This window comes from Hemiscyllium ocellatum, chromosome 49 (assembly GCF_020745735.1).
Source record: "Hemiscyllium ocellatum isolate sHemOce1 chromosome 49, sHemOce1.pat.X.cur, whole genome shotgun sequence".
NCBI lineage: Eukaryota > Metazoa > Chordata > Chondrichthyes > Orectolobiformes > Hemiscylliidae > Hemiscyllium > Hemiscyllium ocellatum.
In genome coordinates, this window is record NC_083449.1 from 10,249,550 (window position 1) to 10,266,104 (window position 16,555).

The 16,555-nt window shown below is 47.4% G+C and overlaps 2 protein-coding genes across 2 annotated transcripts in view; both read left to right on the plus strand.

Annotated features, from left to right (window-relative positions):
* LOC132837101 (histone H4-like) overlaps positions 1–16,555 on the plus strand; it is a 468,073-nt gene that overhangs the window by 121,011 nt on the left and 330,507 nt on the right. The window lies entirely within an intron of this gene.
* Positions 1,327–15,655, plus strand: LOC132837094 (zinc finger protein 239-like). Its single transcript, XM_060856786.1, has 2 exons — positions 1,327–1,460; positions 11,975–15,655. Exon 2 carries the CDS (start codon positions 12,376–12,378, stop codon positions 13,555–13,557), a length of 1,182 nt encoding a protein of 393 aa, XP_060712769.1. The 5' UTR covers positions 1,327–1,460; positions 11,975–12,375; the 3' UTR covers positions 13,558–15,655.

Below are 16,555 nucleotides of genomic sequence, written 5' to 3' on the forward strand. Positions count from 1 at the left end.
CACGTTGTTTTTTTTAATCAAAATAATGCACCCATTAAGTGAGTCCCTTTCGCAAAGCAATGTCGACTCTGCCTGATTATAACCAAATTTTGTAAGGGTCACATTTGTCTTCCTTCACGACTGATTGCAGCATTTTCCCCCATGACTGATGTTAAACCAAGTAGCCTATAAATCGCTGTCTTTTTTATCCCTGCTTCCACGAAGAGAGGAATATCCTGCAGCCTGCTGTGGCCATTTTAGAACCTCGAATATTTTGAAAGATTAAAACTCGTGATCTGGCTACTTCCTTTTTGAAGATGTGATGATGAAGTCTCTTGTAGCATTGCATTACTCACAGAAAGAACATGCACATTTCGGGCAGGTAGATCACCTCACACTGTGTGATATTCCACTGCAAAGGCTCTTCCTTCACCTCAGTAGTCACAGTGAAATGTGTGGTCACACAGTCGGCCTCATGTCATGTTATAGTCATGTGATGCATCAATAAGCACAGAACCCACATGTGTCTCAGCCTGAGGTCTTGCAATATTAAGTGTTGTTAATAAACTTCAAGACATCTGTCTCAACAACAACACAGACTGCGTGCTATTGGGACAATTCTGCCCCTGTAACAGTGTTATGTTGTCCCTGTTTTGTTTCTTTCAAAAGGGTTTGTAAAGGCAGTGGTGCTAAAATAGTGAATAGACATAGCCTGACTCAACAACCATGGGAAGCCTTTATGTTTTTTTTAATAGTTGTACAACGAAAGGCGAGCGACCAGTTCTCTCAGCTCAGGTTTTATTTCAGTTTGATTTAATATTACTAGAATAAAAAAAACCTGCAAAGGACTTAGAGAAGCAGCTATAATGAAACAAAGTTCTATGCTGTACTCTCTGAAACTATCAATACTGACCAGAATGTGCAGGTTAGGGTGAATTGGCTATGCTTGCTAAATTACCCATAGTGCCCAAGGATGTGCTGGTTATGATAGATTGGTTGTGCGAAATAATACATATGCGGGTTATTGTGGTTTGCCATGCTCAATTACTGATAGTGGCCAGGGATGTGTAGGTTAAGTGCCTTAGTCAGGGATAACTGCAGAGGGGTAAGGGAATGCGTCTGGGTGGGTTACCCTCCGGAGGGTCGGTGTGTACTCGTTAGGCCGAGTGACCTGCTTCCACATTGTAGGATTTCTCTGAAAGGAAGGGATTTTTACAAATTGTGCTCTCCTCCTGGTTCACCGCAGGCGCAGTGCTGATCGGCCATCCGGAGCAGGCGCAGTGCGGGTTCCACCGTCGACCTCGCCCTGACCCTCGCCTCATTTTGACGTCATAACGCGGAAGTGGCTTTGTCAAGTTTCCGAATGAACCTCCCTCCTCTGGGCAAATCCTCGATCTGGGAGGCAGAGAGAGAAAAGGGGGCAATCTCTTCACTTGTAGCAACTGAAGTGAACTCGGAGGGTGCAGACTATGCAAACTCAGGTATGTGTGTTAATTACCCGGGTGAGGAAGGACAGAAATTGGGAAGGGGGAGAGATCTTTTGTGTTTTTACTTTTAAAATGCACACAGTCCCCATAACTAAATACAACAGTTAAAGTGCATGTAACATCCCTCATTGCATCTTCAAGCTGGCTGCAACGGTTTTGCATCCTCTGTTCTTCCTCCGCCACATTCTGCTTTCTTCCCCCATCCCCAACTCCCGCTCAGAGGCGTTCCAATATCACCCTCAAATTTTCGGTTTGTCCCTCCATTCTTTCCCGGTTGTCTTTTCTAGGTTTTGAGTACTTTGCCAATCCTCTGAGTATAGGTGAAGGAAGGTTATGTTGACGCTGTGCAGGACATTGGTGAGATCACTCTTGGAATATTGTGTGCAATTCTGGTCTGCCCCCCCCCCCCAACCCCAGGAAGAATAAAGAACAAAGAAAATTTACATCCCAGGAACATGCCCTTCAGCCCTGCAAGCCTGAGCTGATCCAAATCCACTGTCTAAACCTGTCTCCCAATTCCTAAACATCCCTCGCTCCCCAACTACTCATGCATCTGTCCAGAAGCATCACAAATGAATCTTCTATGCCTGCCTCCACTACCTCTGCTGGCAATGTGTTCCAGGCATCTACCACCCTCTGTGTAAAGTTCTTGCTGCATGTATCCCACTTAAACCTTTCACCTCTCACCTTAAAAGCTCTCTCTGTCTACCTTGTCTATACCCTTCATGGTTTTGTCGATCTCAATCAGGTTCCCCCCTCAATCTCCTTTTTTCTAATGAAAACAAACCTAACCTAATCAGCCTCTCTTCATAGCTCGCACCTTCCATACCAGGCAATGTCCTCGTAAACCTTCTCTGCACCCTCTCCAAAGCGTCCACATCCTTTTTGTAATGGGGCGACCAGAACTTTGCACAGCATTCTAAATGCGGCCAAACCAATGTCGTGCACAATTTTAACATGACCTGCCAGCTCTTATACTCAATATCCTGTCCATTGAAGGCAAGCATACCATATGCCTTCTTGACCACTCTACCCACCAGTGCAGCAACATTCAGGGTACAATGGATCTGAACTCCAGATCTCTCTGCTCATCAACGTTTCCCAAGGCTCTTCCAAGTACTATATAATTTGTTCTCGAATTAAACTTCCCAAAATGCATCACCTCACATTTACCTGGATTGAACTCCATCTGTCACTTCTCCAGTCTATCTAGTCTATCTAGTCTCTAGTCTATCTATATTCTCTAGATATAGAGAATATCTCTAGTCTATCTATAGATAGATAGATACTCTCTAGTCTATCTATATTCTCCTGTATTCTTTGACAGTCCCTTATGCTTTCTGCTACTCCATCAATGTTCATGTCATCTGCAAATTGCTGATCATACCAACGGTGCCCACTTCCAGATCACTTATGTATCACAAATAGTGATCCCAGCATTGATCCCTCTGGAACACCACTGATCGCCTTTCTCCATTTCGAGAAACTCCCTTCAACTACTACTCTCTGTCTCCTGTTGCTCAACCAGTTCTTTATCCACCTAGCTAGAACACCCTGCATGCTATGTGACTTCACGTTTTCTATTCATTCATCAAACGCCTTACGAAAGTCCATGTATATGACATCTATAGCCCTTCCTTCATCTATCAACTTGGTCACTTCCTCAAAGAACTCTATTAAGTTGGTAAGGCACAATCTCCCCCACACAGAACCATGTTGCCTATCACTGATAACCCATTCTTTTCCAAATATAAATAGAGTTTATCCCTCAGTAGCTTCTCCAGCAACTTTCCCACCACTGACGTCAGGCTCATTGGTCTGTAGTTACAGGGGACAATATGAGCAGTCCTCCGGCACCTCACTTGTGTTTAAAGATGTTACAAAGATAGCTGTCAGGACCCCAGCTATTTCCTCTCTCACCTCCCTCTGCAACCTGGGACAGATCTGATCTGGTCCTGGGGATTTGTCCACCTTAATAACCTCTAGCGTACCCAACAGATCTTCCTTATTTATGTCAACGTGATCCAGAGTAACCAACTTCTGTCTCTAATCTCAACATTCATCATGTCCCCCTCATCAGTGAACAGTGATGCAAAGTAATCATTCAGAATCTCACCCATTCTCTCAGGTTCGACACACAGCCTTCCTTCATGATTCTTTAGTGGACCAATCCTTTCCCTAGTTACCCGCTTGCTTCTTAAATAAGAATTAAAGGCTTTGGGATTCTCCTTGTTTCTGCTCACTATAGCTATTTTATGACCACTTTTATCCCGCTTGATTCCTCGTTTAAGACTGGTCCTAGTCTCCCGATGCAGCGGTAGTGCCTCCCACCCGCCCTCCTCCTCTAACCTAATAATAAGACCCGTTGTGGTAAGCAGGTAAGTGCTGCATTTCGCTTGTTTTATTCTTTAGACCTAGTTTTTTTAAAGGTTACTTTTAGAGGGATGGCAGTGAAGGCAGTGCAATGTTCCTCTTGCAACATGTTTGAGGTGAGGGATGCCATATTCATCCCTGCTGATTACACTTGCAGGAAGTGCACCCATCTCCAGCTCCTCCAAGACCGTGTTAGGGAACTGGAGGTGGAGTTGAATGAACTTAGGATCATTCAGGAGGCAGAGGGGGTCATAGATTGGAGATTCAGGGAAGTAGTAACTCCAAAGATTGCAGACAGATGGGTGACAGTGAGGGGGACTGGGAGGAAGCAGCCAGTGCAGGGACCCCCTGCGGTCGTTCAGCTCAAGAACAAGTATACCGTTTTGGATACATGTTGGGGGGACGACTTACCAGGGGTAAGCATGGGGTTCAGACCTCTGGCACGGAGCCTGTCCCGGTCGCTTAGAAGGGAAGGGTGGAGAAGAGCAGAGCAATAGTTATTGGAGACTCGATAGTTCGGAGCACAGATAGGCGGTTTTGTGGTCCATATTGGCACCAATGACATAGGTAGGAAGAGGGATGAGGATGTTAGGCTTTCAGGGAGCTAGGTTGGAAGCTCAGAGCTAGAACAAATAGAGTTGTTGCTTCTGGTTTGTTACCCGTGCCACGTGATAGAGAGTCGAGGAATAGGGAGAGAGAGCAGTTAAATGCGTGGCTACAGGGATGGTGCAGGAGGGAGGGATTCTGGTATCTGGATAACAGGGGTTCTTTCTGGGGAAGGTGGGACCTTTATAAACAGGATGGTCTACACCTGAACCTGAGGGGCACCAGTATCCTTGGGGGGAGATTTGCTAGTGCTCTTTGTGGGGGTTTAAACTAACTCTGCAGGGGCATGGGAACCTGGACTGTAGGTTTAGGGTGCAGGACGTTGAGTGTAGGGAGGTTAGGAACATGGCATCAATCTCGAAGGAGGGTGCCTGTAAACAGGAGGGTGGCTTGAAGTATACAAAATGAGGTAGGTGAACTTGCAGCGTGGGTTGGTACCTGGGATTTCGATGTTGTGGCTATTACGGAGACATAGGTAGAACAGAGACAGGAATGGCTGTGCAGGTTCCAGGGATTAAATGTTTTAGTAGGGTCAGAGGTGGGGGTAAAAGAGGGGGAGGTGTGGCATTGCTTGTCAAGGATAGTAAAGGAAAGGACGATGGATGAAGACTCGCCATCTGAGGTAGTTTGGGCTGAGGTTAGAAAAAAAGAAAGGCGAGGTCACCCTGTTAGGAGTTTTCTACAGGCTTCCTAATAGTCCTAGAGACGTAGAAGAAAGGATTGCGAGGATGATTCAGGAGAAGAGTGAAAGTAATAGGGTGGTTGTTATGGGGTCTTTAACTTTCCAAATATTGACTGGGAAAGATATAGTTCGAGTAAGTTAGATGGGTAGGTGTTTGTCTAATGTGTGCAGGAGGGTTTCCTGACACAATATGTAGACAGGCCAACAAGAGGTGAGGCCATACTGCATTTGGTTCTGGGTAACGAACCAGGCCAGGTGTTGGAATTGGAGGTAGGTGAGCACTTTGGGGACAGTGACAACAATTCGGTGACTTTTACTCTAGCGATGGAGAGGGATAAGTGTGCACTGCAGGGCAAGAGTTATAGCTGCTGGCAGGGAAATTATAATGCGGTGAGGCATGAGTTAGGATGCGTGGCTTGGAAAAGTAGGCTTCAAGGGAAGGGCACAATCGATATGTGGAGCTTGTTCAAGGAGCAGCTATTGAGTGTCCTTGATAAGTATGTACCTGTCAGGCAGAGAGGAAAGGGTCGTGTGAGGGAGCCGTGGTTTAATAAGGAATTGGAATCCCTTGTTAAACGGAAGAGGGCGGCCTATGTAAAGATGAGGCGTAAAGGTTCAATTGGGCGATTGAGAGTTATAAGGTACCCAGGAAGGATCTAAAGAGAGAGCTAAGAGCAGCAAGGAGGGGACATGAAATGTCCTTGGTTGGTAGGATTAGGGAAAACCCAAAGGCTTTCTATAGGATGTCAGGAATAAAAGAATGACTAGGGTAGGAATAGGTCCAGTCAAGGATAGTAGTGGGAAGTTGTGCGTGGAGGCTGAAGAGATTGGAGAGACACTGAATGAATACTCTTCGTCAGTATTCACTCAGGAACAGAACATTGTTGCTGATGTGAATATTGAGTCACAATTAATTAGAATGGATGGCTTTGAGATATGTAGGGAAGAGGTGTTGGAAATTAGATTAGATTACTTACAGTGTGGAAACAGGCCCTTCGGCCCAACAAGTCCACACCGACCCGCCGAAGCGCAACCCACCCATACCCCTACATTTACCCCTTACCTAACACTACGGGCAATTTAGCATGGCCAATTCACCTGACCCGCACATCTTTGGACTGTGGGAGGAAACTGGAGTACCCGGAGGAAACCCACGCAGACACGGGGAGAACGTGCAAACTCCACATAGTCAGTCACCTGAGTCGGGAATTGAACCCGGGTCTCAGGCGCTGTGAGACAGCAGTGCTAACCACTGTGCCACCGTGCCACCCACAATTCTGGAAAGGGTGAAAATAGATAAGTCCCCTGGGCCTGATGGCATTTATCCTAGGATTCTCTGGGAAGCTAGGGAGGAGATTGCAGAGCCATTGGCCTTGATTTTTATGTCCTCGTTGTCTACAGGAATAGTGCCAGAAGACTGGAAGATAGTAAATGTGGTTCCCTTGTTCAAGAAGGGGAGTAGGGATAGCCCTAGTAACTATAGGCCAGTGAGTCTCACTTCTGTTGTGGGCAAAGTCTTAGAGAGAATTGTAAGGGATAGGATTTATGAACATTTGGATAGGAATAATGTGATCAAGGATAGTCAGCATGGTTTTGTGAAGGGCAGGTCGTGCCTCACAAACCTTATTGAATTCTTTGAGAAGGTGACTAAGGAGGTGGACAAAGGGTAAAGCGGTAGATGTGTATATGTATTTTAGCAAGGCGTTTGATAAGGTACCCCATGGTAGGCTACTGCATAAAATACGGAGGTATGGCATTGAGGGTGCGTTAGAGGTTTGGATTAGGAATTGGCTGGCTGGAAGGAGACAGAGGGTAGTAGTTGATGGTAAAGGTTCATCTTGGAGTGCAGTTACTAGCGGTGTTCCGCAAGGATCTGTTTTGGGACCATTGCTGTTTGTCATTTTTATAAATGACCTGGCGGAGGGGCTAGAAGGTTGGGTGAGCAAGTTTGCGGATGATACGAAAGTCGGTGGAGTTGTTGACAGTGAGGAAGGATGTGGTAGGTTACAGCGGGATATAGGTAAGCTGCAGAGCTGGGCAGAAAGGTGGCAAATGGAGTTCAATATAGCTAAGTGTGAAGTGATTCACTTTGGTAGGAGGAACAAGAAGATGGAGTACTGGGCTAATGGTCGGATACTTGGTAGTGTGAATGAGCAGAGGGATCTTGGTGTCCATGTACACAGATCTCTAAAAGTTGCCACCCAGGTAAATAGTGCTGTGAAGAAGGCATATGGCGTACTGGCTTTTACTGGTAGAAGAATTGAGTTCCACAGTCCTGAGGTCATGTTGCAGTTGTATAAGACTCTGGTGCAGCCGCATCTGGAGTATTGTGTGTAGTTTTGGTCGCCATACTACAGGAAGGATGTGGAGGCACTGGAACGGGCGCAGAGGAGGTTTACCAGCATGTTGCCTGATATGGTACGGCACGGTGGCACAGTGGTTAGCACTGCTGCCTCACAGTGCCTGAGACTCGGGTTCAATTCCCGACTCAGGCGACTGACTGTGTGGAGTTTGCACGTTCTCCCCGTGTCTGCGTGGGTTTACTCCGGGTGCTCCGGTTTCCTCCAAAGATGTGCGGGCCAGGTGAATTGGCCATGCTAAATTGCCCATAGTGTTAGGTAAGGGGTAAATGTAGGGGTATGGGTGGGTTGCGCTTTGGCGGGTCGGTGTGGGCTTGTTGGGCCGAAGGGCCTGTTTCCACACTGTAAGTAATCTAATCTAATCGTATGAGGAAAGGCTGAGGCACTTGGGGCTGTTTTCATTGGAGAAAAGAAGGTTTAGGGGTGACTTGAGAGAGGTGTACAAGATGATTAGGGGTTTAGATAGGGTTGACAATGAGAACCTTTTTCCACGTATGGAGTCAGCTATTACGAGGGGCATAGCTTTAAATTAAGGGATGGTAGGTATAGGACAGATGTTAGGGGTAGATTCTTTACTCAGTGAGTCGTGAGTTCATGGAATGCCCTGCTAGTAGCAGTGGTGGACTCTCCCTCTTTATGGGCATTTAAACGGGCATTGGATAGGCATGTGGAGGATAGTCGGTTAGTGTAGGTTAGGTGGGCTTGGGTCGGCGTAACATCAAGGGCCAAAGGGCCTGTACTGCGCTGTATTTTTCTATGTTTCTATATTTCTATTCCTCCAGGGCCCGTTCTGTTCTTAGCTGCCTGGAACTTATGTACACTTCCCTTTTCATCTTGGCTAGTCATACGATTTCTCCTGTCATCCACGGTTCATGAATATCCTTTGCTCTCAACGGGACACGTCTATTCTGCACTATCTTTAACCTATCTTTGAAAGCCTCCCACATATCAAATGTGGACTTCTCTTCAAATAGCTGTGTCCAATCCCCATTTCCCAGCTCCTGCCTAATAATGATATAATTGGCCTTGCCCAGTTTAGTAATCTTCCCTTAGGACCACTCTCATCTTTGTCTACCAGTATTCTAAAACTAACAGAATTGTGGTCACTATTCCCAAAGAACCCCCCCTCCCCACCTCCCCAACGTAACCTCTCCCACCTGGCCTGGCTCATTCCCCAACACCAGGTCCAATATGGCCCCTTCCCTCGTCGGACTGTTGACATATTGCTCCAGAAAACTCTCCTGGGTGCTTCTTAAAAATTCTGCCCCATTCAGAATTCTGACATAAAGTGTATCCCAGTCAGTGTTTGGAAAATTAAAATCTCCCATCACCACCATTCTGTTGCCTTTACATCTTTCCATAATCTATTTACCTATTTGTTCTTCTACCTCACGCTAACTGTTGGGAGGCCTGTGTTACAGCCCCAACAATGTAACTGCACCCTTATTTCTCAGCTCCACCCATAAGCCTCACTACTCAAGCCCTCCATAGTGTCCTCCTTTAGCACACCCATGATATCATCCCTGACCAGCAATGCAACTCCTCTTCTTCCCCCCCCCCAACCTTTTACTTCCCTCCCTGTCCTGTCTGAAGCATCTATATCCTGGAACATTTTAGTTGCCGATCATGCCCTTCCCTCAAACAAGTCTCTGTGATTGCAATAACGCCATACTCTCAGGCGCCAATCCAAGCCCGAAGTTCATCTGCCTTACCCACTGTACTCCTTGCATTGAAGTATATGTACTTCAGGCCACCAGTTCTTTTGTGTTCATCTGCTCTCTGCCTACTCTTCTCCTTATTAATGCTATCTTCATGATTCCTACAGTCTCTAGTTTTCACCTCGCTGTCTTCTCTTCTGGTTCCCTGCCTCCTGCCACATTAGTTTAAAACCTCCCCAACAGCAGCAGCAAAAGCTCACCCAAGGATATTAGTTCCAGTCTGGTTCAGATGTCGACTGTCCAATTGCAATAGTCCCACTTCCCCAGAACTGGTCCCAATGTCCAATAAATCTAAACCCCTCCCTCCTCCACCATCCCTCAAGCCATATGTTCATCCTGCCTATTCTTTCATTTCTACGCAGGCTAACAGTGACACTGGTAGTAATCCCGAGATCACTACCTTTGCGGTCCTCCTTTTTAAATTGTCTACTAGCTCCCTGAATTCTGCTTTCAGGACCTCATCTCGTTTTTTACTTATATTGTTGGTGCCTATATGCACCAAGACAACTGGCTGTTCACCCTCCCCTTTTAGAATGCTCTGCAGCCGATCAGTGACATCTCTGACCTGAGCACCTAGGAGGCAACATACCATCCAGGATTCCCATGTTCGGCACAGAACCGCCTATCTACTCCCCTTACAATTGCATCTCCTAATACTATGGCCTTACGTGCCATGATCTTGGCAACTGCTGCCCTCCCCTGGTGAGCCATCTCCCTCATCAGTATCCAAAACGGTATACCTGTTTTGGAGGGAGATGACCACAGGGTGCACCTTCACTGCCTTCCTACTCTTTTTCTGCCTATTGGTCCCCCATTCACTGTCTCCCTCAGCAATTCTAACCTACCGTGTGACCAGTTCACTAAATGTGCTATCCACGATCTCCTCAGCATCATGGATGTTCCACATTTAGTCCATCCGCAGCTCCAGAGCCATCATGCGGTCAAATAAGAGCTACAGCTGGACACACTTCATGCAAGAGTCAAGAACATCTGCCACTTGCCTGAGCTCCCACATCAAACACGAGGCACATGCCACGGGTCTGAGGTCCCCTGCCATTGTAAGCCTTAGCTTTAAATCAACTAACTAAAACCAAACAATGCACTTAAATATATGAAAGAAAAGAAAGAGAAAATAAAACCTTACCTTACAGAGTCGATTTCTTCTGGTTAGCGGAGGAGGGGTGGTGCGGGAGGGAGATACTACACGTGTAGTATCTTGGGTTTAGCCGCTGCCCAAAATACATACTAAGTCCTTACCTTCCCGGCACTCTTCTGGTCTCCACGTCACCTTCGCTCTGTCTCCTGCTGCTCCCGAACATGAAAAAGGCTGTGGGCTCCAAAAGTAAGAACTTAAACAGTGTCCTTACATTCCCTGCACCCTCCTGGTCTCACATCACCTTTGCACTGTCTCCCATTGCTCCTAGACAGGATATTGTGTAACTTGAAAGAGTTCAGAAAAGATTTACAAGGATGTCTCCACGGTTTGAGGATTTGGGGTGAATATGCTGAGGCTGTTTTCGCTAGTGCACCGGAGGCTGAGGGGTGACCCGAGAGACATTTAGAATCACTGAGATGTACAACATGTAAACAGGCCCTTTTTGGTCCAACTAGTCCATGCTGAACAGTTATCCCAACCTAATCTAGTCCCATTTGCCAGAACTTGGCCCAAATCCCTTTAAACCTTTCCGATTCATATACCCATCCAGATGCCTTTGAAATGTTGCAATTGTACCATCCTCCAGCACTTCCTCTGGCAGCTCATTCCATACATTCATCACTTTCTGTGTGAAAATGTTCACCCTTACATTCCTTTTATATCATTCCCGGCTCACCGCAAATCTATGCTCTCTAGTTCTGGACTCCCACAGCTCAGGGAAAAAGACTTTGTCTACTTATCCTACCCATGCCCCTCATGATTTTTTAAACGCCTATGAGGTCACCCCTCAGCCTTCAACTTTCCAGGGAAAACAGCCCCAGCTATTCAGCCTCTCCCTGTAGCTCAAATCCTCCATCCTGGTGGTGGAGTCCAGAAGTAGAGGATAATAGGTTTAGGGTGATGGCGGGGGGGGGGGGGGAGTTTTAAAAGTGACCTCAGGGACAACATTTTCATTCAGAGGGTAGTCTCTGTGAAGAATCAGCAGCCAGAGGAAGTCATGGATGCTGGTACAATTATGACATTTAAAAGGCATCTGGATAGGTATATGAAAAGGAATGGTTTAGAGGGATATGGGCCAATGGGACTAGATTAGTTAGGATATCTCTATGACTTTGGCTTGCCACTAACGTTTGGCACGTTTGTATGTTCAGTTTCTCTCTGGTGTCAGTGTCAATGCATTGATGCCTTATTCACCCACCCCAACCGCCTTCCTGGGGATGTTAATTATTTTGTATACAGTTGTTTCTCAAGAATCTGCATTACAGATTCATCCTGAATTTACACACTTTTTTGCCTCCCAAAATCAGACCCACTCAATCTCAGCAGTGTCCCAATGTTGTGAAAGATATTAACTTTTCAGGTGGAGTTATTTAAATTTAAAGAGATACCAGTCTTGCCGTTTTTGCTTTTCTGCCCCTGTAAGATCCTGAATCAGCACGTTCAGGAGAATTAGTTAGAGTGGAGTGAGAACAGTGTGGGAGAAAGAGAGCATGGGATGGTGCTTTCAATGTTTCAGAATAACAAAAGAAAAGAAGGTTCCATAGAAATTGGAATTGCTTTTTCTGAATTTCTACTTTGAACTGATAGTGATGATTTTTGTCGTCGTCTTACAGAGTATTTGAAGATCTAAAGGTGGATGTTTCAAAATGAACAGATGAAAGGCTTATGCCTGATTCCCCTCCTCTGTGGATGCTGCCTGAACTGCTGTGCTTTTCCAGCAACGCACTTTTCGACTCTGTCTCTCCAGCGTCTGCAGTTCTCACTTTCACTTCAATGTCTACAAGTCACTCTAATCCACCGGGACTGCAATGATTTTAGACTATGATCCTGTGAGATGGAGCAAAGCTTTGTGGTTCCTGTTTCAGTACGTTTTCAGCATCAGTGGGACTGGGTGAGAGAGCTCAGTGCTGCAGCACACTGAGTGTGGAACCTGAAACATTTATACAGCCTGGAAAGAGGGGTTCACGGTGGCAACGGGCTGTACACGCGTTTGTGTACAGCTGAAGCTTCAGACATGGAGAAACCTGAGGAATCCCGGCCCATGGGGAAACCATGGAAGTGTGGCGACTGCGGGAAAGGCTTTCGTGTCCCATCTGCCCTGGAAAGTCATCGACGCAGTCACACCGGGGAGAGGCCGTTCTCCTGCCCGGAGTGTGGGAAGGGCTTTACACATGCATCCACCCTCTGGGCCCACCGACGGGTCCACAACGGAGAAAGGCCATTCTCTTGCCCTGAGTGTGGGAAGGGATTTACCCGCTCCTCCCATCTGCTGCCCCACTGGCGGGTCCACACCGGCGAGAGGCCCTTCACCTGCCCCGAATGCGGGAAGGCTTTCACCGATTCCTCCGCCCTGCTGAAGCATCAGCGGGTCCACACCGGGGAGAGGCCATTCTCCTGCCCCAAGTGCGGGAAGGACTTTACCCGCTACTCCAACCTGATGAGGCACCAGGAGCTCCACACCAGGGAGAGACCATTCTCCTGCTCAGAGTGCGGTCAGAGCTTTAACCGCTCCTCCAGCCTGCTGGCCCACCAGTCAGTCCACTCCGGGGAGAAGCCATTCAGCTGTCCCGAGTGTGGGAAGACCTTCAGCAATTCCTCCGGCCTGCAGGCGCACCAGCGGGTCCACACAGGGGAGAGGCCATTCACCTGCTCCGTGTGTGGGAAAGGATTCAGTCAGCTGGGCAATCTGCAGAGGCACGAGTGGGTCCACACAGGGGAGAGGCCTTTCAGGTGCCCTGAGTGCGGGAAGGGGTTCACTTGCTCGGCTAAGCTGATGACCCATCAGCGGGTTCATACCGGGGAGAGGCCGTTCACCTGCTCTCAATGCGGGAAGGGATTCCTCGATTCTTCCACCCTGCTGACCCACCAGCGGGTCCACACCGGAGAAAGGCCATTCACCTGCTCCGTGTGCGGGAAGGGATTCAGTCAGGTGGGGAACCTGCGGACACACCAGCGGGTCCACACCGGGGAGAGACCATTCGCATGCTCTCAGTGTGGGAAGGGATTCCTTGATTCTTCCACTCTGAAGACCCACCAGCGGGTCCACACCGGAGAAAGACCATTCACCTGCTCCGTGTGCGGGAAAGGATTCAGTCAGGTGGGCAACCTGCGGACGCACCAGCGGGTCCATGCAGAGGCAAGGCCATTCACCTGCCCAAATGCAGAAAGGGATTCATCGATTGTTCTGGCCTGCTGATCCACCAGCGGGTCCACACCGAGGAGAGACCGTGCAGCTGCCCGAGTGCAGGAAGAAATTCATTGATTCTTCCGGCCTGTGGATGTACCAACAGGTCCACACCAGGGACAGTTCGCTCACCTGCTCTGGGCTTTATCAACACCTCCCACCTACGAAGGCACCAGTGATTTCATGTGCCATTGCAGGGGGATTGCAGGGCCTCATGTGCTGGACAATCGACTCAGCTCTGGGGACTTCCATGTTTGAATCCTGCAGCGGAGGATGGCAGAATTGGAATTTGGTCACAAATCTGCAGTTCAGAATCTAATGATGAAAACAATTTTGAGGAAGAAAAAAGGTCTAATTCACTCATGCCCTTTTTAGGGAAGGAAACTGCCATGGCAGAATGGATTCACTGTCATCCCAGCTGCATCCTTTACCCAGTCTGGCCTACATGTCACTCCAGACCCACTGCAGTGTGGTTGACTCTTGACTGCACCCTGCCTTCCTGCCACCACAAGAAAATGAGAGAGGGGAGAAACTTACTTGGATACAATGTATAGGTTGAAATTGCTGAGCTGACCGATAGTAAAGGAAGTGGGGTGAGGAATATGTGCACTTTGACCTTGATCTGCTTAAAAAGTAAAGCTACTTTCTGTACACCTTTTTGCTGGGGAGATCTGAAGCAGTAACAAAGTTGGGTCATAATAAAGGTTACCTGAACTTCCCGCGGTACTCAGACATTGAAATCTCTGAGATCTAACAGGTATTTCTTTTAAAGTTGCTAATTTCTTTCAGTCTCCAGTGCTGAGTTTCCAATGGCATGTATCAGAAGGAGCAGCAATTGGGTAGTTAGTATCGTTAGAAATTGTAAATTTTTCAGGGGTGCACACACTGCATCGTTTCATCAGCATTGTAAAGTTTCCTGGCAGCACCAGGCAGTGTGGGCTGTATTCTCTAGAAGTGATATGGAGGAACTTGTGTTGGACTGGGGTGGATAAAGTTAAAAATCACACAACACCAGGTTATAGTCCAACAGGTTTACTTGGGAGCACTACCTTTCGGAGTGCTGCTCCTTCATCGGGTAGCTGTGGAGAAGGATCATAAGACACAGAATTTATAGCAAAAGATTATAGTTTCAAGCAACTGAAATGATGTATTGAACAAACCTAGATTGCTGTTAAGTCTTTCATCTTTTAGAATGGGGTGCAGGTTTCAGTTCATTAATATGTAATTCCCAGAACTTCCTTCAAGTCATGTTCTCAATATAACTTAAGGTTTTATTTTTTAAGAAGTGTCTACTGCTTAGACAACGCTTTAAAGTTTTGACAGTGTATTGCTGGAAAAGCATAGCAGGTCAGGCAGCATCCAAGGAGCAAGAGAATTGGCATTTTAGGCTGGAGCCCTTCATCAGGAATGAGACTGGGAGCCTCATGGATGGAGAAATAAATGGGAGAGGGTGGGGCTGGGAGAAGGTAGCTGAGAGGACATGCAGGTTCTGGGCCTCCTCCATCGCCACCCGATGGAGGAAGAACCCATTATCTTTCACTTCCAAACCCTTCAACCCCAGGACATGTGGACATGTTCAATGTGGACTTCACCAGTTTCCTAATTTCCCACCTCAGCCCAGTTCCAACCTTCCAGCTCAGTACCATCGTCATGACCTGTCAATCTGCTTTCCCACCTATCCGCTCCACTCGTTTCCGACCTATCACCTTTACCCCCCCCCAACCTCCATCCACCTGTTGCACTCTCAGCCACCTTCTCCCCAGCTCCACCTCCTCCCATTTATCTCAACACACCCTAGGCTCCCAGCCTCATTCCTAATGAAGGGCTTTTGCCCAAAACATCAATTTTCCTGCTCCTCGGATACTGTCTGACCTGCTGTACTTTTCCAGCAACACACTTTCAACTCTGATCTCCAGCATCTGCAGAACTCATTGTCTCCTAATGCATTAAAGTTGTCATGTTTGAGTATGTCTGTATTCCAATCTTGAATCAGACCGGTTCTACTTCTACTGTTGAAATATATAAAATATTACACAGATTGACTGCCTGCAGATGTTGCGCATTTGAGCAAAGTAGAATGTATCTGCAAATACAACTCAATAAATGCAAATTCACCACATCGAATTATATGTGTATGTGCATGCATGTGAGTGTTTGCGTATGTGCATGCTTGGTAAAGTGTGCGTGTGTTGGACTATAAGACTGTGTGTGTGCGTGTGTGTTTGAGTTTGAGAGAGAGCATGTGTATGAGCTTGTGTGTGTGTGATTGTGAGTGAGTGTAAAGTGTATTGAGGTCACCTGTGCATCCTTGCAGCGAGGAAACAGGCCCTTCACCCCAACAAGTCCACACTGACCCTCCAAAGAGTAACCCATCCAGACTAATTTCCAGCGTTCACCCATGACTAATGCACCCAGCATTATGGGTATGGTCAATTCATCTGACCTGAACATCTTTTGGAATGTGGGAGGAAACTGCAGCACCTGGTGGAAACCCACGCAGACATGGGGAGAACATGCAAATGTACAGACTTCACACAGACAGTCAGCCGAGGCTGGAATCAAACTCGGGTCGCTGGTGCTAACTGAGCCACCGTGCCCCCTCTTGTCACCTCTCCCCCAATCCCCCTCCCCACCCCCCCCATGATGTGACATGAACCCAAGGAGTCGGTTGAAGCCATCCTCATGGGTTCCGAACTTGGCTAATAGCCTCTGCTCGGCCAATAAAAATGATTGAGCAGTCACACAACACATATTGGAGAGGGCCGGGTGGGACGTTTCTTTCAATTTGCAGAAGGTGGGAGGCTCTGAATGCTGCAATCCAGGGCAAACACATGCTCAGAGAGCTTCAGCTCAGAGAGATAGAGCTGGAAGCCAGGCTGCAGATACATTGGGGCAAAATGGGTAAAGTTAACTGGACACTTTATTCCGAAAGATGGTTATTCCCCTCCAGACAGAGCCTTTGACTGGGTCAGTGGATAGTATCTGGAGGGTGTGAGCGTGAGTCAGGCAG